The following is a 27,339-nucleotide window of genomic DNA, read 5'->3' on the forward strand; positions in this document are numbered from 1 at the left end:
AAACATCCTGGAGACTTGTACAATCCTCAGAGGTGCAAAGTAGTGTAAACAGAGGCACACATGTGACATGGTGGTGGGTTTCTGAGCGGAGCCGAGTGTGCATGCATTCGTCCCTCTTCCCGAGACTGTTTTACTGCTTTCAGTAATTTAATTAATTTGTTTAATTAATTAAGGGTCTGTAATATTTAATTAGCTTGTTAGTTAATTAATTTGTATTATTCATTCGGACCCTCTGCAAGAGGGCAATGTTGTAATAAGTGTGTGTGCGTGTGATGTATGTTTTCCAACCCCACATCTTTCTCCATTTTATTTACTAGCTTATGATGGTTAGTTTAGTGCATGTTTTAATTAGCATACTTATGTTCGCATGTTTGCATTCATTCATCTGTTTTGCATGCACTAGGCTCGACGCATCATACTAATTGCATAGCATTTCAATTTTGAGTTGAATACATGTTAAGTGTTGCATTTCATATGCCATCGTAGAATAGCAGAGCCTATTTTAGTTGCATTTTGCATGTGTTGCATTAGCCATCTTAACATGAACTAGGATCATGCATGATTACTAACTAGTTTCTTGTTTTGGTTCGGAGTACACTGTGAGTATTTATGCTTTAGCATCTTGCATATATGTGAGTTTTGCCATGATAACATGCTTACCATGAGGCTATGTGCTTATGTGATATAACTGCCTGAATGCCCATGGGTGAAGGTTGGATTACTTGAATTAGAATAATTCATTGAAATCCGTGTTTTAGCCTACTTGCGAGTAGCAAATTTCAAATCATTTCCAAACAAAACGGATATGCGATGCTTTATTCCAAATTGGGCGATCTAGTCTATACTTGTGTGTTGTGCGCATCACATAGTAATTCTAGCTAATTAATCGGAATAAGAACGCATGTGTTTTCAAAAACGAGATATCATGTTTAGTAGTGGCCGATTTTTGATCGGGCGAGCGGGGGTGCTCATAGCTGACCTTCCCCAATCGTACCCAAGTTCCCGAGCCGAGGCAACTTTGGTGATGACGGACATGTGGCCTTAGGCAACGAGTTAGGGTTTCCTAAATTTTCTAAAAATAAAACATTTAGGTGGCGACTCTGTATCTGACAAAGCAGTCCATGTTTGACACTTCTTTCTAAAAATCTGTTTTTCAAAACGATTTGCCGGATTTGGACTCTTTGGTGATTTATCAATCTCACATCGCACATTGTGAGATCAGATTAAAAACTGTGATAATTTGAGTTCGAACTGTAGTGAGCCCAAATGAACAAAACGGGATTCCCTCCCGGAACGTTCGAGGACGTCTACAGCTAGTGACTCTAAAAATTCTACCAAAGTTCTACCAACTGTCTTACATGGGTGTGGGACTCACATTGTGTAAATCTCATACCCATGTGAGACATTTGGTAAAATTTTTAAGATTTCTAACATTACTCACAATTGAAAGAGTTAGAAAAAAAATTATTCATAACTGCCCATGTAATTGGTCTGAAAAGGAAAAAAAAAATGTAAGTCATAATTGCTATTGGGGTATTTTGAGAAAACCCAAAAAAATCTTTATAATTGTATAGATAGATTATTTGTATTTGAACTTGTTTTAAAAATAAAAACTATAATTTATCTATATTACTATAGGGGCTGTTTGGGAAGTGATTTGGCCGGCTATTATAGTCTAAAAAAAAATTTTAGCCAAAAAGCCATTTTGCAAGCTTTTTCAAAAAAAAAAAAAAAAAAAAAAAAAAAAAAAAAAAAAAAAAAAAAAGGCCTGCACAGCGGCAGTGTAGGCACAGTCAGCTACAAAATTTGATTTTTAGATGGTAAATTACGATTTTATCCCTTGACAACAATTTAAAAATATATATTTTTAGGGGCAAATTTGTTATTCTAATTTCAAACATCATTTCAACACATTTTTCAATACAACAACCCAAATAAAATTCATCTCAACTTCCCAAACACAAAAACTAAAATAGCCTACTAAAATAGTCAAAAAGCCAAATAACCTACTAAAATAGTCACTTCCCAAACGAGGCCATAATATAAGAGGGCGTTTGAGTTGCTACAGTAGGGATGGCTCTATTTTTCTTGTGCCATTTCTGTTCTTTCTGCTTGTTCACTAGAGTAGTGTACCATGTTGGATTATTTGGTAAATTGCTATTACATGTTAGACTCTTTCATAAATTGCTACCTACGGTGAATACATTGTTTGTTTTTTATTTATTTTTACCGTATTTATTCACTTTGTGTGAACAACAGTCGTTCACATATTTATTTTCTATTCGCTTTATGTGAACATCAGTCGTCCACATATTTTATTTGAGTAATGATTCATCCCTCTTTTCCCCCACCCTCTTTGACTCCCTCTCTCTCTCATTGGTTACCTTTTCTTTTTCTTTTTCTTTTTTTTTCTTGCTCTTCCAATCACCCCTGCCACGTGGCAAAGGGGATGAGGGGGTGACCCCCAAAAAGGGGTCCCAAGCATTATTCATTTTATTTTCTATTCGTTTGAAATATGAGGTATCTTTTTAATTTTTTTTTTTTTGATTATTTTTGTTTGAGGTTAGAAGTTTCTTTTGAGATAAATTTTTTGATAATAAAATAATTATAATTTAAATAATATTTTATGTTATTATTTTTTTAATTAATTTTATTTATTTTTAATTAAAATAGTTATTAAAAAAAAAAAGTCCATACGGAAAACACCGACGGCCTCCTGGGGAAGCCATTATCTTAATAATTAGTATTTTTCTCTTGTTGCTCTTGAGAAAATTTTCACGGCTTGCAAAATTCTCTCTCACGGTTCCATAATCAAACAATCACCGACTCTGTTTCTCTCTGTTCCTCACGCTTCTCTCATCTCTTAGTCGCATCTCTTTCTCTCTGGACGATATCCATGAGAAACCATATCGGAGATCCCTATCGGAGATGGCTCGCGCGAAGTGAAGTGAAAGGCTTTGAAGGGGAAGCAACAGGTTGGTTTAATTCTGAGGTTTGTTTTCATTTTCTTGCCTTATTCTTGCTGAATGTTTGGTTTTGTGTTGTTTTTGATTTTGTCTATGAACATGTGTCCTGTTATTCACGCCAACAACACCCATTTTCTCTTTTATTCAGCTTCTTTATGTAATTTGACTTCTTGTTGTAAGAATGGCTGCTTTATTTTGGGGGTTTTTCCATTTTTTTTTTTTTTATTCTTTTGCATTCGCACATTTTTCGTGGGACAAGGATTTGCGGGTTTCGCTGAGTTTCTCTTTTCCATTCTCACTTATTGGACAAGCTCTTGCTGGTTTTCCTTATTGCACTTTTTTGCTGGTTTATCTTTTTGTTTCACTGCTTTATTAATCATGAGTGAGGTTCAACTGTTTTTTTTTTTTTTTTTTTTTTGAATAAATAAAAAAAAAATGGCGCGTTTCTATCTTATGTACATTTTGTTATTCAAATTAATTATTGTGATATAATCATATCCCCCTTCTACATTATAGATTACTGCTTCTATTTATATATGCATGTGTATGTATGTATTTGTTACTGAAATTATTGGGATTCCATAATTTCTCCAACATGCAATGGTACCATTCTTATTCATTGATTTTCTTTGGGGTTTTCTACTTTAACCAGGTACCTTTAGGCAAGAAATTAAGTTGCTGACTGTTAAATGAATTATTGTGGAAGAAAAAATTGTCTACAAAAAGAACCAAGAAATAGAAAAGGCAGTGAGCGAGTTTAGGAAAGCCATAAAAGAATTGGCAAAAGTGATGATTTTATTTATTGTTCTACTTTTGTGATGAGGTAATCAAAACGAATAGGAAAGTTGTGATCTTCATGATAAATAACTCTTTTAGAAGGGCCAGGTTATATTCTTTCTTCTTCTTTTGTTTTTTGTTAATTATTTTTATTGATGGGGAGGTTAGTACCTATTGTTGCGTATTAACTTTTTTGCATGTTCTTTGTGTCCTCTAAATTACTTCTTTTTGAAAACCTTTTCCTATACTTGCAAATTCTCAATTTTGCTTCTCATGACTTTTTAAATTTTTAATTTTTTTTCGTTGTTCGTGGTCAATCAAAGACTCACAACTTTGGTATGAATTATGGCATTTCTTGCACAGTCTGGTTTTTTTACTCGCTTTCTTTTGAGGCATTTATTTTTAAAGTTGAGGCATTTACGTTTTCAGAGATCACTCTCTGTAGTGTTTACTTTTTGCCTTCCTAATAAATATGTGATTGTGGTTTAAATTGAGCACATTTACATTGCCAGAAACATGGTGGTACTTCTTTTCTATGGTTGATGTGTCACATTGTGATAGACACTTTGATCAACTTAATGTGTGGCATTCAGACACTACTATTACTGGCAAATGCTCCACGGTCGTATAATATTCAGCCAAACAGGTAAATTATTTCCCTATTTCTCTCTACTGCTTTTCTTTTCTGATTCTCTTCTAGCTTTTTTCTTAATAAACAACATAATTATTATTATGTGCGAGTGCGCGTGCATGCTCATAACACTCAAAGGTGAATAAACTAATTGCAGATGATGTGGTTGATAGGGAGGTTATCCAATATATTTTGGGTGGAAAGACACTGTTATCCTGTATATTTCTTCTTTTGTGGTCATAGGTTGGTACAGGTGAATCTGCAGCAAACATTTTATGTTCTAATCATTGGGATATTTTGTCATGAGTGATTGGATTCAAATTTGTTGTTGGTTAGCATTGCAGAGTTATTTGATTTTCGAGATTTGATCTATTCATCATGTATAAAATTATTTTCTTTTTCATTGTTTTTGTTTTGTTTTTCAAAAGCTTCTAGATCACAGAAAGGGATTTTTTTTTTTTTTTGAAAAATAAAATAAAATATATTGCTTGCCCTTACATATTAGACAATTGTTGTGATGAATTATGTATTCTTGATATAGTACCTTTAGGTCTTAGACTTTATAATATTTGATTTGCTTTTTTTTTTATATATATAAAAAAAATTGTAGTTGCATATTCATTAATTTAACATGTACTCATTGAAATTTTACTTGTGGAAATAAATAGTGTTTCAAATATAGTAAAACAAGGATCCTTTGTGGGGGAAGCACTCATTGGGGTTCATTCAATTTTGTGGACCATAATGAAAAACCTGTAACAACTAGAGATTTTTTGCCAAAATCGATTGTTTTATTTTGGTTTCAATCACTGCTCTCATATATACCCAGACAAGATATAAAAGCTTGTTGCTGTAGTTGACATCTTACTTGCGCACACTAACAAAAATTTTAATTAAACTGTGGTGTTCTTTGCAAGTAATTGGGAAACAAACACACAGTTTATTGCTTACACTAGCTCATGTTTATTAGCTGGAAAAATTCTCTGAAAAATATCAAAACTTGTTTGTTAGATTTTGGGATGTGTATCTCCACTGATTGAGTTTTCCTAACCAAATAAATAAACTAAATTGTTTGTTTCATTATTCATGTTCCATTTCATTTATCAACAAAACATTCAAAATACTAACATACGGAATTTTGGGTTTAAAACTTGCAAATACCGACTCTTTGATTTATGTAACCCAAAAATCAGGAGAAATTTATGAAAACATGATTGCCATTTTCTTATTTTCTATGCTTGGAGGGAAGAAAAAAAAAAATTGAAAAGTGTACCAATATTCATCAATGGATTGAAGAGGACACTATTCAGCAAGTTTGTGAATATGTTAAAGGTTCTTTTAAGATTGGATTGCATACTTAATATGCATTATTTATAAATTCTTGCAAATAATGATGCTTTTATGATAAGTTGTTCAAGTACATGACTAACTGGTAATAGGAAAAAATGCTTCTTATGATATTATGATCAATCTATTATTTTAGTAGATAGAGCAGTATGTTCCCATTTAAATGGTTCCCTTTCCCTATGGCATGGAATCCATATTATTGCAGATGCTTTGGATATGACAATCAAGAAATTCAGTGATCCAAGTAAAAAAAATCTATTTTGCTTGAGGGCAACATAAGTCAACTTACAAAACTCACATTTCTGATTAGTGTATGTATTTGAATACTGCCTCTGCAAGAATTTTCTCTATAATCTTTACAGTAGGTGTAAGGATTCAAAGAGCAAAGTGGCGAAAACGAGAATGCTGTATAAATGGTGCAAGTGAAGATGCAAAATTATCAAATATTTTTTGTGTGATTGAATATTTTGGTTGTGCCTTTTTAAAAGAGAAGCAGCCCATTAATAGAATACCACTCTTCAATGTCTTGTTTTTGGAGTCTTTAGTCTTGCTATAGCTCTTCCAATAAGTGTATCAAATACATTTTTGACAAATTATATTTTGATGGTTGGTTTGCATCTCTCTGCCTAAAAAAATATTCTAGACCTAAAATTAGTGAAAGCATATATGTCAATCAATGCTTGATGTTTCTTTTCATAGAAGAGAAGAACTAAGGCATAAAGCAGGATCTTCCCCTCATCAGCCTTTTCTTCTTTCTCTTTTATTTTTTGTTGCTTGTGGAATTGATTATACAATTATCATGTGGTTTTGTTCATTTTTGGGTAAAAGAATTGCTCCTGCTTTTTATATGGATCTTTTTCCTAGATTTTTTTAATGTTCCTTTTTATTTTCCATTTTTTTGGGTAGAATTTCTTGGAGCTTAATGTTTATTTTCTCTTTCTGATTTTCAGGAGTCGATCGTCATATTAAAACCATGACTAGAATTGCAAAGAATCTTCTTTTCTAAAAGGTAAAACTTTCTTTCTTGTCAATTCTTTCTTTTAATTTTTATTTGCTTTTAATGTTTTGGTTCTTAAACTTTGAATTTACGTATTAGTTCAGAATTTGAATTGACTCTCGGTTTGCTTTCTAAAAGGAATTTGAGGTTGTTGAATCTTGACCATTGTTCAATTTATTATATGAGTGCTTTGATGTTGTGTAGTCCATATTCATTGGCGCTTGAAAATCCTGTTAATAAATCAGATAATTCAATGCTTCCCTTTGCCCTTCTCCCTAACTTCTGTTTTTTTCTTTCCCTGTAAGAATATAGAAAATGGAAGTTTAAATCATGATTAGTTTAAAAAAAAAAAAAAAAAGATTCTTCATAAACTTGCTGCAATTTACAAAATTATAAAAAAATTCATGAAAATGCACTAATGTTTTTGTGTCCTCAATCATCACGAGACTTGCTACCATCACATGAACACTTTAGAAATGCCTTGGATATGAAAAGGAGGGATCTAAAGAGAGTAGCTCGACATTTTAGAATCTCAAAAGAATTCCAACTCTACAGTGGTATAAGAACAAATTTCTTAGGTAAATATGATAAAGATGGAAAGATAGTCAGTACCTAAGAAACAAATTTTGTGGTGGAATAATAAGAGGCAAAACAATTATCTTCATCTCATAGTTTACCAGGATTGTTCACATGACTTTTGACCATTTTTCAATTGATACTCTTGCTTGGAATATATTTATGAGATGCTAATTCAGAACATTTTTTTACTTTCAAAATATTTTCTGTTAGTTTTACCTTGTGCATGGTGGTTGGTTTATTCATGTATCATGTGACTATTAATCTTTGTTGGAAAATTTGGAAAGTTGGCATTATTTTGCTCTTTGTTTTAACGAGTAGCTTCTGATTATACTATTTTCTTTATTTATTTCTAATACCTTAATAAAGTAAAATCCACTAAAAGCTAGGTATTCTTTATTTTGTTTTGTACTATGTTACTTCAACATGATAATTAACTTTCTTCTACTTAAAAAAAAGAAGAAAAACTACCGGCATGACTGAAACTAATAATGGGGTGGATATTCTTAATCTTTCTACGGACATCAATTTCTTCCACGTACTTAGAGAGTAGGGCTTACCTCATACTACATTTGATTTCATGTTAAAATTTGCTTGAACCACGGGCATGGGTGATTGTGCAAAGCACGATGCCTTGCAACTAGTAATTGATAATGTTTCAATGTAATAGTTCAACTTTATAAGTCAACACCAAAATCATAGTGCTTTAATAAACAAGTCTCTAAAAATGTAATATAAATATTCTCAATGAACTTTCAAAAAAAAAAAAAAAAAAAAAAAGGCAAAAGAGAAGAAAAGAAGTCAACAAATGTCCAAGCAACCCCGTCATGTAGACATTTTCAACTTCTACCATTTGTGTCCTCTTCTGGATTGTTAGCCTATGATTGTGCTATGTCATTCAACATTTTTGTGAAACTTGAATGTTTGAACATCGAAGATGGAGATGGATGATGATGCTCCTATCAAAAAAATAAAATATATTAAATTTTCATACAACCATGTAAACAAATACACGCTGGACTATTACGTAAGTTGGACCAATAATTCAAATTACTGCAATGTAAGAAGCAATTAGACAATCCAACTACAAATAAATCATATAATTATAAAATTAATGAATAAAATAAACTTCTTACATTCAATTGAATACTCTCTTCTGTTCCAAGATCAAATCCTATATTTGAAGGTGCACCAAACTTGGATTGCTGCAAAATTTAAAATTTGAAAGTTAACAAAATAATAGCTTCTTTTTTTTTCTTTTCTTTTTAATAGTAAATTAACTTATTCAAATAATTTTCACATCTCTATACTTCCTTTGATGTTGATAGTCTTTGTCTTGGTCTTTGCTCCTTTCTTTTTCTTAACAACTTTTTCAATCATAGGCTATTTCCTTTTACACGGTGGTCTCCCCTTTTGACGTAAAACAACTGGATCAAGTATGGTTCTACTCTCTTTTGACTTTGAAACACCATCTCCATAAGTTGTTGAATTATGATGATTACTCACAAAACTAGATTTATTATTTCCACAATCAATTTCAACTTCTTCTTTGAATTTTCCTATTAGTTCAAGTAGTTGTTCGACCACCATATCACACATATTTTCACAATCAGTTGCCAAATCAGCCACATCATTGAAGACATTGAACATTTTATTATACTGACATGTTTTAGGCAATATTGAAGGGTTGTTATTGTTGCGGATGGGGGGCACACCAGGGAACTCAAACAAGCAATAACACATAAGATTTAACGTGGTTCGGCAAGTCGCCTACGTCCACGGGCAGCGGATTCACTATATTGAACAAAATGGTAAGAATTACAACACTCTCTGTAATTCTCTCTCTCTCTTTGCTCTCTAAGCTCACACCTCTCTGTTATCTCAGCTGTACATCTCAACTCTCCTTAGCTTCTCTATATATAGAGATTACAAATGCAAGAGAAAGTCTTTGAAATGAGCTGGCTGCCAGCCCATTATTGTGCTTTCGGTGGCTTTCCAGATTGATGCTTCACATGGCTTCTCATGGCCTCATGGCCAACTCACATGGCCTCATGGCTTCCCCACCATGTAGCTGGCTGCCACTTTCCATCACATGGCCAGAATCTGTAGCCAATATTCAACAAATCTCCACCTTGGCGAGGATTCTCTTATCCAACATAGTGATCGATCAACACTGCCATGCACCCGAAGGTGCTCAGTTCCGAGAGATGTTGACCAAGTCCAAATAATGTTGGAACTTGATCCCAGAAACTACCTTTGTGAGCATATCGGCCGGATTATCTGCAGTACCAATCTTTTGAAGCAGAATATCCCCTTCATTCATAATTTCTCGGATGAAATGGAAACGGACATCAATGTGCTTGGTGCGGGCATGATGAATCTGGTTCTTTGCCAAACAAATGGCACTCTGACTGTCACAAAACACCTCAACGTGCTTCTGAACAATTCCCAAGTCTTCAATCAACCCATGTAGCCAAATAGCTTCCTTAAAGGCTTCCGTCACTGCCATGTACTCTGCCTCTGTAGTAGATAAAGCCACCGTTGATTGAAGCGTTGACCTCCAACTTACCGGCCCTTTAGCAAGCGTAAATAAATACCCTGTTGTTGACCGGCGTTTGTCTAAGTCACCAGCATAATCTGAGTCCACATATCCTTCCAAATTCTGCCCGAGTCGGTTATCTCTCTCGAACTTCAAACCCAGATTGACCGTGCCATGTATGTACCTTAGGATCCATTTCACTGCCTGCCAGTGATCTTTTCCTAGATCATGCATATACCTGCTTACCATACTCACAGCATGCGAGATGCCAGGCCGTGTACAAACCATAGCATACATTAATGCACCAACTGCATTTGCATATGGAACCTGTGCCATATGCTTCCGTTCTTCTTCTGTGCGTGGAGACAACGAAGCACTAAGCTTGAAATGAGGGGCCAATGGTGTACTTACAGCTTTGGTTTTCCCATTGATGCCAAATCTGTCTAACACCTTTTTCAGATACTGGGTTTGTGTCAGACAAACCGTGCCCTTCTTCCTGTCTCTCTTGATCTCCATGCCAAGAACTTTCTTTGCTTCTCCCAAATCCTTCATTTCAAACTCCCTTGCTAACTGTGCCTTGAGTTTGTCAATTTCCACCTTGCTCGTAGATGCAATCAGCATATCATCTACATATAAGAGCAAATAGATGAAGGAACCGTCGGGAAGCTTACAGAAATATACACAATGATCAAATTGACTTCTTGTGTATTCCGTCTCCATCATGAACCGATCAAATCGCTTGTACCACTGTCTCGGGGATTGCTTCAATCCGTACAACGATTTGTTCAGCTTACAGGCCCAATTCTCTTTTCCAGCAATTTTGAAACCATCTGGCTGGGACATGTATATCTCCTCTTCAAGATCTCCATGTAAGAAGGCAGTTTTGACGTCGAGTTGGGCGAGCTCGAGATCAAACTGTGCAACCAAAGCTAACAAGATGCGAGACGTGTGCTTCACAACAGGTGAGAATACCTCATTGTAGTCTATTCCTTCCTTCTGAGCATAGCCTTTAGCTACCAATCTAGCTTTGAATCTGATGTTGTCTCTGCCTGGAATGCCTTCCTTCTTGGTGTAAACCCACTTACACCCAATTGCTTTCTTGCCTTTTGGAAGTTGCACCAACTCCCAAGTCTGGTTCTTGTGAAGTGACCCGATCTCTTCATCCATAGCCTCCTTCCATTTGACACTTTTTGCATTATGCACGGCTTCTTTGAAAGTGCAAGGAACATTGTCTTCAATGATTGGAAGTGCATAGGCTACCATATCGGTCATCCAACTAGGTTGCTTAGTAACCCTTTTTCCTTTCCTGATTGCAATGGGTTATGATTGTTGCGGAGCCTCTGGATCTTCATTTTCATCTGAACTCTCTTCAGAGCTATCCTCTGAGACTTCTTCAGGATGGTTGATTGGCTGACTAGTCTTTGCTGGAGTCTCAAACTCCACCTGCACTGACTTCTTCAATGCTTCCTCATTCTGTTGAGGATCTGGTTGCTTCAGCATTGCAGACTCATCAAAGGTAACGTCTCTTCTGATGAGAACTTTCTTTGATTCAGGGCACCACAGTCTGTATCCCTTGACACCGTCACCGAAGCCCAAGAAGATGGCTTTCTTGGCTCTTGGATCCAACTTAGATTCTGTAACATGAAAATATGCTGGACATCCAAAGATACGTAACTGATCATAATCAGTAACTGGGACTCCTGACCATACCTCCATGGGAGTCTTCCCATCTAATGCTGCAGTAGGTAGTCTGTTGACAAGATGACGAGCATAGTTCAATGCCTCGCCCCAAAATGCCTTGCTCAATCCAGACTGTGACAGCATACACCAGACTTTCTCCACCAAAGTGCGATTCATGCGTTCTGCAACTCTATTCTGCTGCGGTGTTCCAGGAACTGTGAAATGTCTCACTATCCCTGCATTCTAGCAAACCTCAAAGAAGGGATCTGATGTATATTCTCCACCATTGTCAGATCTGAGCTTCTTGATCCGTCTGCTTGTCTGGGTCTCAATCATCTTCTTCCACGTAAGTAAGATGTCTAAGACTTCATCTTTGTGTTTCATTGTATAAATCCAAACTCTTCTAGAGAAATCATCAATGAACGACACAAAGTAGTGTTTACCTCCCAACGAAGCATTCTTGGAAGGACCTCATACGTCGGTGTGGACGTAGGCTAGAATCCCTTTGGTACGGTGAATTGCAGTACCAAACTTGATTCTTGTTTGCTTGCCCAATACACAATGCTCGCAGAACTCAAGCTTCCCCGTCTTGGCGCCTTTCAACAGGCCTTGCTTTACCAACCCTTGTAAAGCCTTCTCACCGACATGCCCTAGGCGCATGTGCCAAAGTTTGGAAGTGTCTGATGCATCATCTTCTGAGCTGGAACTGGTGGAGACAGCCACTCTCCCTGTGACTGTAGAGCCATCTAGGAAATATAAATTTCCCTGTCGAGTACCCTTCATTGCAACCAATGCTCCTCGAACAACTTTAAGGACTCCACCTTCCATGGTTACTCTGTAACCTTTGGAGTCTAAAACTCCCACTGAGATGAGATTCTTGGTTAGATCTGGTACATACCGTACATCTTCAAGAATTCTGATTGTTCCATCATGGATTTTCAGTTTAATTGTTCCAATCCCCTTTGTCTGGCAAGCTTGGTCGTTGCCCATCAGCACAACTCCTCCATCGAACTCTCGTAAGCTCGAGAACCACTGCTTGTTAGGATACATATGGAATGAACATCCGGAATCTATTATCCATTCATCAGACTGGCCATATGATGAAACTGTGAAGGCTCCTCCTTCATCATTATCTCCATCTCGTGCAATATTCACCTTCTCTTCTGTCTTGTCTTTATTTGGACAATCTTTTGCCCAATGCCCATTCTGGCGACAAGCTGCACACTCGTCTTTTGCAAGACGTCTTTTGTCTGAAGGTTTCCCCCTAGATTTTGAGCAAGACTTTCCTCGCCCTGTATTTCTTCTGTTATTTGTTCTGCCTCTGACTGTTAATGCCTCGGATGTTGAGTCCCTGTTTGCAGACTTATCTTTCCTTCTGAACTCATTGTTCACCAAGGCGTTTGCAACATCAATATACTTGATCTTCTCTTTACCGTACAGTAAAGTAGTAGTGAGATGATCATACGAGTCAGGCAAGGAATTTAACAATAACAGTGCTTTGTCTTCATCACCAACTTGATCATCCAAATTCTTCAAATCCGTAATAATTTTGTTGAAGTTATTTAGGTGTTCGTTCATCGAAATACCTTTAATGTAGTCGAAACGAAACAACCTTTTCCTCAAGTAGAGCCGGTTCTCAATGCTCTTTGTCATGAACTTATCTTCCAGCGCCTTCCAAAGCTTCTTCGCAATATCATATTCTGTAAAGGCATACTTCTCCTCTTTTGCAAGGCAAAGTCGGATGGAACTGCAGGCCAGGAGATTCACCCTCTCCCATTCTATCTCATCCAGGTCATCTGGTTTGTCTCCCAGAGTGAAGTGCAGGTTCATTTGGACAAGCATATCCTTAACTTCGCATCTCCACATGCCGAAGTTGCTGCTTCCATCGAACTTCTCTACCTCGAACTTGGCATGGGACACCGGGGTCTAATGCCTAGAAGTGCTTGTACTGGCTGAATTACTTACGGACTCGGTTGATCTAGATTCTGCCATTTTTTAGAAACTTCAATTCAAAAAACTGACCGTATAGATGTGTCCGGAATACTCCAAATAGTTGGGAAGCACTATTGGATCGTCAAAAACGGACTCCGAATGGCTCCGATCTGGCAAAAACACTTTGGACGGGTCAGATCTGCAGAATCTGGTGCGCTAAGATGCACCGGATAAATTCTCCGGTCAACGGCTAGTCAACGAAGGATCGGCGGCGCGGTCAGCGCGGCTTGACGGCTGGTCAACTCGGCTTGACGGCGCGTTAACGCGGCTTGGTCAGCGGCTCAGGCTGACTGGGCAGGGCACGTGGCTGACACGTGGCTGACGTGTCGGCTGACTAGGTCGTCTTCTTCACTGAGCGGCGCGTGTGGCGCGTGGGTTTCACGCGCAATCTTCTCCTGGCGCGTGACGGCGCGTCGAAGCTCCTCTGGGCTCTGTTTTTGCTGTTCTGGACTCCTCTCGGGGAGTTCTTCCTCCTGGTATGGTCAAAAGTGGATTTTGAGCACTTCGAAATCTGGGCACTTTCGGGAAAAATTCGATTTTTCGCAACCCGAGCTGTGATACCAATTGTTGCGGATCGGGGGCACACCAGGGAACTCAAACAAGCAATAACACATAAGATTTAACGTGGTTCGGCAAGTCGCCTACGTCTACGGGCAGCGGATTCACTATATTAAACAAAATGGTAAGAATTACAACACTCTCTGTAATTCTCTCTCTCTCTTTGCTCTCTAAGCTCACACCTCTCTGTTATCTCAGCTGTACATCTCAACTCTCCTTAGCTTCTCTATATATAGAGATTACAAATGCAAGAGAAAGTCTTTGAAATGAGCTGGCTGCCAGCCCATTGTTGTGCTTTCGGTGGCTTTTCAGATTGATGCTTCACATGGCTTCTCATGGCCTCATGGCCAATTCATATGGCCTCATGGCTTCCCCACCATGTAGCTGGCTGCCACTTTTCATCACATGGCCAGAATCTGTAGCCAATATTCAACAGTTATAATTGATAATCACTTTACTATGGCACCTTTTCACATTTTTGTTCCATCTTCTTAAAATGTACTTGTCTGATATCTCATGGACCCTTTCTTTCATTAACACCACAATTTGATGCCTACACACTATTCCCCTAAACTCGAACAATCGACAACTACAATTTGTGTCAAAGTTATTCTTATCAAAATACATAGTGAAATGTGCTAATCGAAGGTTCTCTCCAAATGGAACATCTTTACTTACTTCATATAGAAAAATTGGGACCTTGTGTATACAAAGTCAAATTGCAATGAAGGTGCCCTACAACCTCCTGTTGGAACTCTTTAAATTTTGCAATAGTACAAGCTTTTTGAAATTGCTTCTCAAATGGAGAATTAAATTCTTCTCCATTTTCATTTTCCACCTTCTTCGCCAAAGCATTCTCATATTGCTCCACAAATTGTTTCAAAGTGGTTTTCGAGTTGATGCACTCATCAAAGAATGCGTGCATGCTTTCACTTCGCTGTGTGGTTGACATTCTTGCCCAAAAAATGTCTTTGACAAATGTAGGTACCCATTGATGCCTATCCTCAAACAATCTAAATAACAATTCATTGCTTTCAAGTTGATAGTTCTCAATGAACTCATTTCAATTTTTTTCAAATTCCTTTTTTGTCAAGGAATCATAAATTGCATTTTGTATACCAAATTTTATTGCCTCATATTCTTTGTATCCTTTCACTTTTTCAGGTAATTTTTTTCAAGATATGCCACAAAAACCAGCAATGACGCACATTAGGGAAAACAATTTGTATAACATTTTTCATGGCTTTGTCTTGATCTGTAATAATAGCATTTGGAGGACATTCAGACATGCATGCAAGCCAAGACTTAAATAACCATGTAAATGTCTCTGTGTTTTCACGTGAAATGAGTCCACAACCTAATGATGTCGATTGTTTATGATAGTTGACCCCAATAAATGGGGCAAAGGGTATATCATACTTATTTACCAAGTATATCGTGTCAAATGTAACCACATCGCCAAACTCTTTAAATGCAGCCCTGCTCCTTGGATTAAATGCAGCCCTACTCCTTGGATTAAATGCAGCCCTATTTTGGATCAACCTAAAATACATTTAGTAATCGGCACTCTTCATCCAAATCCAGGACAAAAAAAAAAAATCTAAATTATCAGCTTGCATTTTCACAAAATAATTATGCATTGCAGTGGCATCTCCTTTCTCAAGTTTCAAACGACCAACTTCGTCTATATGATTCCTACAATCTTTCTCTAAATATGACAACTTCTCATGTCCTCCAGCTTCAAGCACAAGTGAAATAAAATTTTTGTTCATCCTAATCCCTGCACTATCAGTTAATTCAAGTCTTCTTTTCACATGTGGCTCAAGAATCCTATTTTGCTTGAAAAAATGAGATTTGCTTGGACTCATTTCATGGTTATGCTCAAGTCTTAAGGATCGTAGTATCCACATTCCATCGGCTTGTAAATTTGCATTAAGTTCAGCTTTGCATCTCGTTTTAATTTGTGGGCGTAGTTTAACTATATTGCTTGTTTTGATTTTTGCCTTTTCAGCACGAGTACAAGCAATAGTTATATATATTTCTCCCCATCATCTCCTCTTTTACAATATTTCTTAGACACTGCAAAACCATTTCTCTTCCCGTATCTTGAATAATATTCATAAATTTCATCACTTGACTTAAATGTCATTCCCACTTTAGGACCCTCAATTTCAACTTCTACATTTTTTGTTTCTTCTATTTTAGTCTTGGTATCAATTTTGTCACAGTTCTCATTTGATCCACTCGATATTTCTTTATCCATACCTCTACAATGTAAATAACAAATTAGAAAATTTTTATTCATAACAAAGGCCACAAAAACCCTAATTAAGTAGAAAATTAAATTATTTTATTAACTTTCTACTGAAAATTTGTAAAAATTCAAGCAGAAATTTCAGCGACAAAAAATTCAAGAAGAAATTTTAGTAATAAATTCAACTAGTGTTATAACAATTTTGCACACCATGAATTTGTAACTTTTATAAATTCAAACAAATATTGACTAAATTTCATCACTTGTTTGTTTTTGGTGTTGGCCTTTCTCATGATCTGCATGTGAATGAAATTGACAAATTTTAGCAAACAAATGATTCTTGAAATGAAAAATTTGTAGCTGAAACAACCCATTTCATTGAACAGAATTGCACAAATTAAAAAAGAAACGAAAAAAGTCAATGCATGACAGTAGTGCAAAACTGTGGTCTCTTTTCAGGTGAAGTTATAAAAACTGATGTAAAAAACAATGTTAGTTCAAAACACGGAAGTGTTTCAAATCTTTAGAAACAGAAGGGTAAAATGAACAGAAAACAGGAAATACAATTGTTTCTAAACATTTAAAGCAGAGATGTTATCAATGATACAGATATTTAGCACTCCAATATATACATCTCTATTATTAAATTTTTGTTCCCCCATAATTCAAATTTACAAAATAATTACATTATCTACATTAAGTGTATTCATTCCTTTCTTTTTACCTGGATGTGATTGTTGAAATTGTGAACTACATCTATACTCCAAACAAACAATACTTTTATTCATTGAGTTAGCTTTCAGACAAATAGTTAAAAATTCAACAATTTTTTTCTTTCATTAACTTAGCCTTCAAACAAATACCCAAAAAATACAAATGAAAGAGAACTACATCAACACTCAACAATTCATGATTGATTCATAATAAAATCCCCAAATTTTCAAAGTTCTAGGGTTTGATATAAAAAAAAAAACCTCCAAATATGCACAAAGAAGTTAAAAATCAAGTATAGGATATTTTCATACATTTATAATCAGAGATGGTGTTCTTGCCCGAACTCGAAGTAGAAATCACGATAAAAAAAACTCAAATTTTCTTGGAATACGTATGAAAGCGGTGGCATATAAATTGTTGACCGCCTGGACCATTGGAAACGTAAGAGAAAGAGGAGTTTTTTTTTTAGAGATTGCCGTTGCTGCTAATGCGGCTGTCATGCTGTTGAAGAAACATAAAACCACAATACTTTCTCTCTCTAGGTAAAATATATTATTTCCTTTTTTTTTCTTTTTTTTTAAATAATATATTGGAGGTCCACCAAGATGAGTTGGCCAGTGCCAACTCATTCATGAAGCCTTTCCTCACAAATTATTCCTGACCCCTAGCATTATTGTAATAAAATATTATACATGAATTAAATAATAAAAAATCTTTATGAAGCATTATATAATACTTTTTTCATAATTCTTAACATTACTCGTAAATGATTCAATCCGGATTAGAGAGATCTAGTTTAACTTATTATGGGTTTGTTTAGATAATTTAAATTGTTTATTTTGTGAGATTTGTGAAGCATATTATTAATATAAAATATTAAGTTAATGGGATCACATATATTTGAAAAAAAATATAGATAGATTGTATGATTTTCAAAATGGGTTTGGCTTTTCTTAAATTTCTCACAAGTTCAGATTTGAGAAAATTGTTCAAGCTTGTAGGACCCAACATGACTCCATTTCGATGATCCAATTTGCTTATTTTGTAGGGCTCTCAGTGTATATCATCAATGAAAAAAATTAGGTCCATTCAATAATCGTAGACTTTTTATTTTGTCGTGTTTATCTCTAAAAATTTAGATGGATGATTTTCAAAAATACACGTTAATTTTTTTGGAGTTAAAATTCATAAAATGAAAAACTTATGATTGTTGAGTTGACGAAATTTTTTTTTACTGAGGATGTACACGAAACACATCACAAAATGAACCGTTTGAATCATTAAAATAAGACTCATTGTCGGCTCCTTAGGCCCGAACAACCTGAGAGAAGCCCATGTCATTGAAAATAGTCTTTTTATTTTTATTTCTCTAAATAGATATAATTTGATTAAATAATTATCAATATTCGATCAATATAATTTTTAATATAAATAATTTGCTCGATCATAAGATAAAAAATTTGGTTCATTGAAACAGACTTAAAGTGGGCCACATTAGACCTTTCAAACTGGAGAGGAATTGTACTCAGCTATTATGTCTTTGGTGTTGTCTCATTTATAAATAAAAAATAGATTTTATCTGGATTTCCCGCAAATTTTTTTCCCTTATTCTTACGACATGAAATCTTGATTATCAATGTTAATCAAGACTTTCTGATTGTTTGGCAAAATAAAATAAAAACTGTGAAAATTTTAATTAGATATAAAATAGGTTCTTGTTGCATGTTTTATGGCAATAATAATAATAATTAATGGTTGCCATGAATGAGCTCAAATGCTAGTTCGGATCCTTTGTATCAGGATGGTGAAGGTATTGATTAAAACAAATGTGTCATGTCCCAATATAATTTATGTGAATTTTTTCATTATTTATATTATTTAAAAAAATAATTAAATAAAAATATTATTTAACATATATGAACCGTACTTATTTAAGTTTGAGTTCAGCTCCTTTATTAATGAACTGAGCAGAACCAAGCCGAGACTCAACCAGGATATCAGATCGATAGCGCTCCCCTACTAGCTTCTCCTGAAATTCAGTTTTTCGCAAACACCAATAGCCATAGTGCTCCCCTGCTAGCTTTTGCTGAAATTCTCAACGTTGTTCATTCAGGCTGTTGGTGATCAGAATGATGTGAGAATTTGATAGTGGAGAATTTATTATTTATTTTTTTTAAAAAAAACTTTACCTCTGGTTTATTTCGCAGTTTGCCTTGTACATTAATCATGAGCTGTAATTTTTTTTTATACGTTTATCTCATCATTGAGAGGTGTTACAATTCATTTTGATTGAGTGGTGTTTTGGAAAGATGGTAAAAAGTTGATTTATTTTTTTTTAACTTTTTTCACTGTTTAATGTGAGAGGCGATGTGACTTAAAATTAGTAAAAAATTAACTTTTAACTTTCTATGGTTCCTTCCAAAACGAGTCATTTTGTAGGCATATCATATTCTCCTCCCAACACAAATGAAAGAAAAAGGATTGTTTTAAAATTTTGGAGTTTCATCGATTTTGGAAGTTTTAATTGCAAATTTTTTTCGAAGATTTTTATCAGTTGCAGAATTTTTTTCCCGAACTTTTATGTTTGGAATAATCATTTGGATTCCAAATTTGATGTTATGAGCATTGACTCTGATGAATTATGTACAGCTGTTATTTTTTTTTTTTTCATCTTTTACTTTTTGGTGGCATTACTTGAAATATTTGCATGACATTGCTTTATGCATAAACGTTTTAATTACAAATCAGTTGAAACTGAGTCAGGTGTAAGCGAGAATTGTGCCCGATGCAATTAATTGTAAAGTTTTCCACTGTTTTGCAATTCGTTTTTCCATTTCCTATTAATCAGTAGAAGCTTTTTTATTTCTTTTAGTTCATTTTTTGATTGGTTTACTTATAAAAAAATGATAATGTTATACTAATAAAATTTATATAATCCACTAAGGGGGAATGAAACATTAATTTCATAGTATGAAATATTTATCTATACTATATATAAAGTGAACATCTCACTTGGTATTCATGACCTTCATTATCTTTTTTTGTCAAGTGACTTTTTCTCCTTATACCAAGTGTCAATTTTTCCATCCAAAAGAAAAAAAAAAAGAATTATACTTATAAGAGGGACACATGACTTAAACCTATGACCATTGGCTTAAACAACATATATTTTCAATTAAAAATTAAAATTTATATTTTAAGCAAATTCATAATATATTAAGCAAAGGCCTTAGTTGATGTCTTGAACTTTACTTCTTTTCATGGTTTAAGGTAAGAACACTTATACCAATTAAGTTAAGTAGATATTATAATATTAAAATGTTTTTTTATTTTTATTTTCTTTATTCTTACTTATTTGAATTGTAGATGCGCCACCATATATATATATATATATATATATGTACTAGGGCATTGATGTACTAGTCCAAAAATTAGACACAATTTTTAAACCCAATGATATGACAATTAATTAAAATATCTAAGATAACACTCTATCATATCTTTTTAATTATCAAATTGATCTAAAAAGTAAACTTATATATCATTTTTCATACTATAATTAAGTAAGGCCAAATTTGACAACTTAAAAATAATTCATCTTAGTTCAGTGCAGCATTTGATCAGATACTCATACAAACAGCATCCATGAACTCTCCATCGGATTCAAGGTCCCTCATAGACTCCGGCAAAAGGCACACCTCCAAATCCATGCTTCCTCCGCCTTCATATCCCGGGTACATCATCACTTTCCCGTCTAACTTATTCGCATATCCACTTCGAATCGCCACCGCTCTCCCCATTCCAAATTCGTTCTCATACATTTTAAACCTCGGCGAGCTACTCACCAAGATGCCGCAAGGGTCGAAGAATTCAGCCGTCCGTGTTATAAGTGGAGTCTTCATCCACTTCTCCACCCACTCCCTCACCGCCTTGTCATTGTGGTTCGCCACTGCTTCCCTCAACTGCCACGCTGCCCAACCGAGCCCCTTCTCTAGCAGCTCCCCAGCCTTAGCAATGCCTCTAACTGTTTGAGCAAGATTCCCACAATAACCCTCGGGCAAAGGCGGTTCAATTCGTGTTCGGTCATTGATTGACATTATGCAACTGGTTTTTTGATCGTAGGGTAGGCAGCGTGTCCTCGTGATGCACCTCCAGATGAACGCGCTCACGGATTGGAAGGATGATATGCTGTTGGTTTGCCACTCTGCATTAGCTTTAGCTTTTAGTTTGGCTATGGATTCCGAGGATAAGTGGAAAATTCTCTCTCTTAATGGCGGCGCTTTGTACCTGCTGATGAATTGATCGTGGTGGGTGAAAGGGAGGTTGAGAACAGGGCTGTACCGGTTGAGAAGAGGGGGTCGAGAAATGGAAGAATTGTTTGTCATGAAAATGTTTGACCAAGTATTGAAGAAATGCCAATAGGATGTTCCATCAACCACCGCATGGTTGATGGAACATCCGATGAAGATGCCATCAACCAACTCTGTTACCTGAATTGACAGCAACGACAGGGTATGCCCGTCGTGGTTGATGGCCCTGTCATGGTCAAAGAACGATTGCACAACTAGCGGTACATCCACTGGCGAAAGAATATCAGAGAGAGTCAAATTCACCGCGGCGTGGATGAATTTGGCGCCGGGACTGTTGCTGTTGTTGATGTAGACACAGTAATGAGGTGGGTTTTCTTGTTTGGTCGTTGCCAGCCGACCGGCAAGAGGGTAGAAATGAACAAGAGTGAGGGAAAGAGACTCCTTGAGCCTCTCCAAGAGAGTTTGGATTGAGTTTTCTTGATCAATCATTGAAGAGGGCCTGACAAAGAGAAGACCCTTTTGGATGTAATGGACCGAGAGCTTGGTTATGTCCCATGGAGCCAAGTGGATTATTGGCTGCTTTGTCTCTTCTTCCTGTAGTGAAGACTTGGGTTTGATGAAGCACTCTGAGATGTACTGGACATTTGGAGGATTCATTGTTAGGCAAGCGTGTGTGTGAAGTGTTTTTTCTTTACATGGTTATGTGAAGTGTTGAAGAGGGTTAAAATGGTCTGTCTTGGTATGGACCATTCACTCAAGATTTATACATATAATCCCAAATAACTAATGTTATTTGTATTAGGTACTGTACTGACCTCATTATTGTCGTTTGGGTTCCCTATCTAAAAAAAATAAAAATGGTCATTTAAGGTTGGCGGGCGTGTGGGGGCAGGTAAAGGATTCGATCAAGTATTTTGGCAAGAAGCTTCTCTCTAGTCTTTGATCTGAAGAGAGAGATTCAGTGTAGTTGGAAATTTTTTTTTTTTTAACAAAAGCTTAGTTCGAATTCATTTTGAATTTTTCTTCCTAATAACTTAATGAGATAATATTTATACAAACAAAAAAGACGAATTATGTGATTTTTAAAATGATTTTGGTGAGAGAACTATTTAGGCTTGTGGTGTCTAGTAGTGTCTTATTTCGATGATGTAATTTTTTTCATTTTATCATTTTGATCTCTAAAAAATATGTTAGGATGGGGAAACCTATTTTGCACGCCAACAAGCAATCACAAACAATAACACACAACTTACGTAGCTCGGCAACTGCCATGCTCAGTCAGGAAACCTTTCGGTGGCTGTCCACGTGCGCCGTTCTTCCTTGACTTCTCCGCTCCGCATGCACTAGTGTGAATCTAAACAAAATAGATGATCGATTTTTCAAAATACACATGTCGACCAACTTTACAATTTTTATATCCACGTATTTTTTGTAATAAATGATATATACGGAAGAATTTACAAAATAATAGTTTGTATTATTCAAACGGGACTTGTAGTGGACTTGCAACTCTCTCAACTAAATTATATAATGTATTTAGATTAAGTGGATGTAAAAAATAAAATATATTAATTAAAATATTTGAAAAATTCACTACAGACAAAAAAAACGAAATTATTTTTGAAAACCTGAAAACCAAACAGTGGTATTAGAAAAAGAACACCAGCGAAGGCTATCCAAGTTGAAGAAACGATTGTTGGTTGCTCATTGCTCTCTCTGATGTCTACGATTGAGTGACTGTTTCGGTGCACTCTCTGCTCTATTTCTCTCAATTTGGGACATTGATAAACATCACCAGGTATTTTTTATCCCTTCTCTCTCTCTCTCTCTCTCTCTCTATTGGGTTTTGGTTATGAATATACTTTTCATCTTCTCTCTCTGGGTTTGGTTTTGAATATGCTGTTTCTCTCTCTTTGGGTGCTATTTTTTTAGATTTCTTTAACTTCTCTTCTCTGCTACTTGTTTGATCAAATGCCGCAATGTACAAACATAACTTCTTTGAAAATGTAGACTAGTTCATGTTTAACCATTCACTCAAGATTTATATATAGTTTATTTGCATTAGGTACTGAACCCAGTCGTCTAAGGTTGCTGGGTGTGTGGGGTAGGTAAAGGTTTCGGTAAAGAATTTTGGTATGCATCCGGATTAGAGAGGTCCAGTTCTACTCATTATGGGTTTGTCTCAATAATTTAAATAATTCATTTTGTGAAATTCATGAAACACATTATTTACACTAAAAATTAAGTTAATCGGATCACATTTTTTTTAAAAAAAAAAAAAAAACAAAAATAGATGGATTGTATGATTTTCAAAATGGGTTGGGCTTCTCTTAAATTTCTCTCAAGTTCAGGTTTGAGAAAACTGTTTGAGCATGTAGAGCCTCACAGGGTCCCGTTTTAATGATCAGAACCGTTTATTTTGTAGTAGGGTTTGTGGTGTATATCATTCATTAAAAAAAATTAGTCAATTCGATAATCATAGATTTTTCATTATAATCACATTTGTCTCTAAAAAAATATATGATTAATTTTTAAAAACACACTTCTTGCTCATTTTTTTTTGAGACAAACACGATAAAATAAAAAATTTACAATTATTGGGTTGACGTAATTTTTTTTCTATGGATGATATGCACGGAACACATTACAAAATGAATAGTTTAAATCATCAAAACGGGAGTCATTGTTGACTCCTTAAGCCTAAACAACTTGAGAGCAACCCAACTCATTGAAAATACTCTCATTTTTTCATTTTTTTTTCTAAATAAATGTGATCGATTAAGTGATTAGTGATATTCGATTAATGTGATTTTTAATATTAATAATTTGCTTGATCATAAGATAAATAATTTGAATCATTAAAACATACTCAAAGTGGGCCAGATTGACCTTCCAAACCAGAGCGAAACATACTCAGAGTGGGCTAGACTGACCTTTCAAACCAGAGAGGAACTGTAACCAATTGCATCTTTGACGTTGTCCCCTTTATAAATAAAAAATCAGCAATGCTAGGTATTATGAAAAATATTTCATGAAAATAATCATGAAAGTTTTATAATCCTTTGATTACACTTAGAATAAAACACCACACACTAATCAAGGTAGTCCAAAAATCATAAATCTTTCATGATCATTTTCAAGAAAAAAATTTCATGATTCCTAACTTTTCTCATAAAAAATAGATTGTATCCTTTCTTGGATTTCCCCCCAATTTTTTTCCTTATTATTCTTACGTTCCTTATTATTCTTACGACATGAAAACTTGGTAATCAATGTTAGTCAAAATTTAATAAAGATTCTCAGATTGTTTGACAAAATAAAATAAAAATTATGGAAATTTTAATTAGTAAATATAAAATACGGGCTTGTTGCTTGTTTTATGGCAATAATAATAATAATAATAATTAATGGTTGCCTTGAATGACCTCAAATGCTAGTATTAAATTCAATGCATAGAGAAAGGGAGAAAGAGAATAATTTATGTATTGATAGATATATTTAAGTTATATATGTAATTGTGTACAATGACTCCTCTATATATATATATATATAAGAGAGGAAGAGGAATACTCACCTACCACACTCACCCACTACACTAACATTTACCTAACACTCACCTACCGCACTAACATTCACCTACCACACTAACAGCTAGTTTGGATCCTTTGTATTAGGGTGGTGAATGCATTGCTTAAAATAAATATATCATGTCCCAATGCAACTTATGTGAAAGTTTTTTTTCCTATTATTTATATTATTTTAAAAAATAATTAAATAAAAATATTATCTAACGTATAAATCATATATTAATGTTATTATTTATATATATATATATTTTCTATTACTTAATATATTAATAATATATTTTTTTCTATAATTTAAATAAATATAAACAAGCCGACCTTATTCAAGCTCAAGCTCAAACTCAAGTTCGCCACATTTACTAAACAAACTTAAAAGTTAGGTTTGAACTAATTTATTTACTTAACGAACCGACCCAAATTGAACCCTTAACGAGTTGAGCCGAGCTCGCGAATAGTTTGATTTGTTTGCAACCCTAATTACATAGGCTTTGTTTGGCTTTATGCTGCTCAACACTAATTTTTTTATTATTATTTAAATTGCTAGAAAAAAGAAAAAAAAAAAAAATGGTCGTCATGTTTTGGGCTTTTTTTAAAATGGATGGTTAACATAAACATAGTCCCATCTATAGGATCTATCAAATATCAATCACTTAATATGATAATACAAAATGGAACTAAAATTTTAAGCTACACGGGATGCCTATAAGCCTGCATGTATTACTCTGCGAGTTTGATTGTTTACTTCAATAAACCTACATGTGGTGAACTTGAAACTGAATTGTTGAATTGGTGAGGATATGAGAAGATTGTAATAATTTCTCCGAAAAGACTCAAGAATTTCCAAAGAGTTCCATCAAAACGCATGTGACCAAAGGTCTAAAAAAAGAAGAAAAATAAAAGAGAGAAACATCCACAGAGCTCGGCCCTGAGGTGGCTAGTTGAGATTATAAAATTTTAACAGAGATTTCTTTAGTTAGCAGAACTGTAAGAGTAATATATTCTTAATTTCATTTCAGGATCTGTGACTAAGATGAGGCGGAAGTATTTCTTTCCATGTAGAAGTCTTTTTTAGTAGTTTTTATAGTGCTCCAAAAATGCTGGGTTTCAAGTGAATGAGAAGAGCCCAGGAATGCCCCTGAATTGTTCAAAATTGTTAAATTAGATTGAACACAGCTTGTGATGATTGGTCAACATTTGATTTTGATTTTTGGGTTTTACGCTTTCAGACTTTGTAAAAGAAAGACAGAGAAGACCATAATGATCCTACAAAAGCTGAATTTTTTAATCAAATGGCAACTGCCTATCAGATCCAGCTCTGTTGCCAATCCAGTTCTCCGCAAACCATGATAGCCATAGCGCTCCCCTGCTAGCTTCTGCTGAAAGTCGAGACTCACAGAGGATATCAGATCAATCACAATGGGGTCACTCGTAATGGCAGTGTTTATAGCATCATACATGATTCTTGATGCTTTTCCCATGCAACCTGTCCGGAATTAAATTTGCTATTCTGAAAAAATACACATGTTTCTGCACAATCCAGCATGTGAATCAGCCGTAGTGAGCTCATATTCATGAGATGACAAAACATGGCAACGACTATATCGATAATTGTTTCTGCACACTTCATGCTCGTTCCAAGTTCAAAAAAGTACACCATTTGTACAAATAAGAATCCCCTATGTTGTTCATTCAGGCTATTGGTGATCAGAAAATGATATGAGAATTTGGTAGTGAAGAAATTATTTTTTATTTTTTTGGAATTTTTTTTTTTACCTCTGGGTTGTGCTGCACTTTGCCATGTACATTAATCATGAGCTGTAATTTTTTTGTATGTTATCTCACCATTGAGAAGTGTTACAATTCACTTTGATTGAGTCTTCTGTAGGCATACCATATTCTGCTCCCAAAACAAATGAAAGAAAAAGGATTGTTTTAGAATTGTGGAGTTCCATCGGTGTTTTAGCTGGATTTTAACCATGTTGGAAGTCTTAATTGCAAATTGTTTTTGCTGATTTTTATCAGTTGCAGAATTTTTTTTCCCGAACTTTTATGTTTGAATAATCATTGGATTTCCAAACTTGATGTTATGAGGATTGACTCTGATGAATTATGTACAGCTATTTTTTTTTTTTTTTTTTCATCGTTTACTTCTTTGCCGGCACTACTTGAAATATTTGCATGACACTACCTTATGTATCATTTTAGAAGAAACAACAGATAAATATAAGAAATTCATAAACTAATCACAAACCAGTGGAAACTGTGTCAGGTGTAAGTGAGAATTGTGCCCAGTGCAATTAATTGCAAAGTTTTTACTGTTTTGCAATTAGTTTTTCCATTTCCTATTAACCAGTAGAAGCTTTTTTATATTTTTGATTCATTTTTTTGATTGGTTTACTTATAAAAAATGGTAA

At 34.9% G+C, this 27,339-nt stretch overlaps 1 protein-coding gene and 1 long non-coding RNA gene across 8 annotated transcripts; one reads left to right on the forward strand and one right to left on the reverse strand.

The window, feature by feature from the left end:
- The first annotated feature begins 2,687 nt into the window (after nt 1-2,687).
- LOC114306267 (uncharacterized) lies at nt 2,688-21,038 on the forward strand. Of its 7 annotated transcripts, none has more exons than XR_014330788.1 (6): nt 2,688-2,975; nt 4,256-4,389; nt 6,672-6,730; nt 8,677-8,730; nt 8,968-9,105; nt 15,228-16,877. It is a non-coding gene; the product is annotated as an uncharacterized LOC114306267 (long non-coding RNA). The 7 variants fall into 7 exon arrangements; XR_014330789.1 differs by having other exon boundaries at nt 2,689-2,975; nt 8,980-9,105; XR_014330790.1 differs by lacking the exon at nt 8,677-8,730 and having other exon boundaries at nt 2,690-2,975.
- Nucleotides 20,473-23,377, reverse strand: LOC114306259 (putative acetyltransferase At3g50280). Its single transcript, XM_082871054.1, has 2 exons — nt 22,970-23,377; nt 20,473-22,695 (listed from the first exon to the last, which is right to left on the reverse strand). The coding sequence occupies exon 2, from the start codon at nt 21,996-21,998 to the stop codon at nt 20,652-20,654; it is 1,347 nt and encodes a 448-aa protein (XP_082727180.1). The 5' UTR covers nt 21,999-22,695; nt 22,970-23,377; the 3' UTR covers nt 20,473-20,651.
- Between the last annotated feature and the right edge of the window lie 3,962 nt (nt 23,378-27,339).

The sequence above is a fragment of the Camellia sinensis genome, chromosome 5 (assembly GCF_055761805.1).
Source record: "Camellia sinensis isolate YWXY chromosome 5, ASM5576180v1, whole genome shotgun sequence".
NCBI classification, from domain to species: Eukaryota; Viridiplantae; Streptophyta; class Magnoliopsida; order Ericales; family Theaceae; genus Camellia; species Camellia sinensis.

What these genes read in the sequence shown, in the direction of transcription:
- LOC114306259 (XM_082871054.1), bottom strand. Translation starts at nt 21,998, where the DNA reads ATGAATCCTCCAAATGTCCAGTACATCTCAGAGTGCTTCATCAAACCC.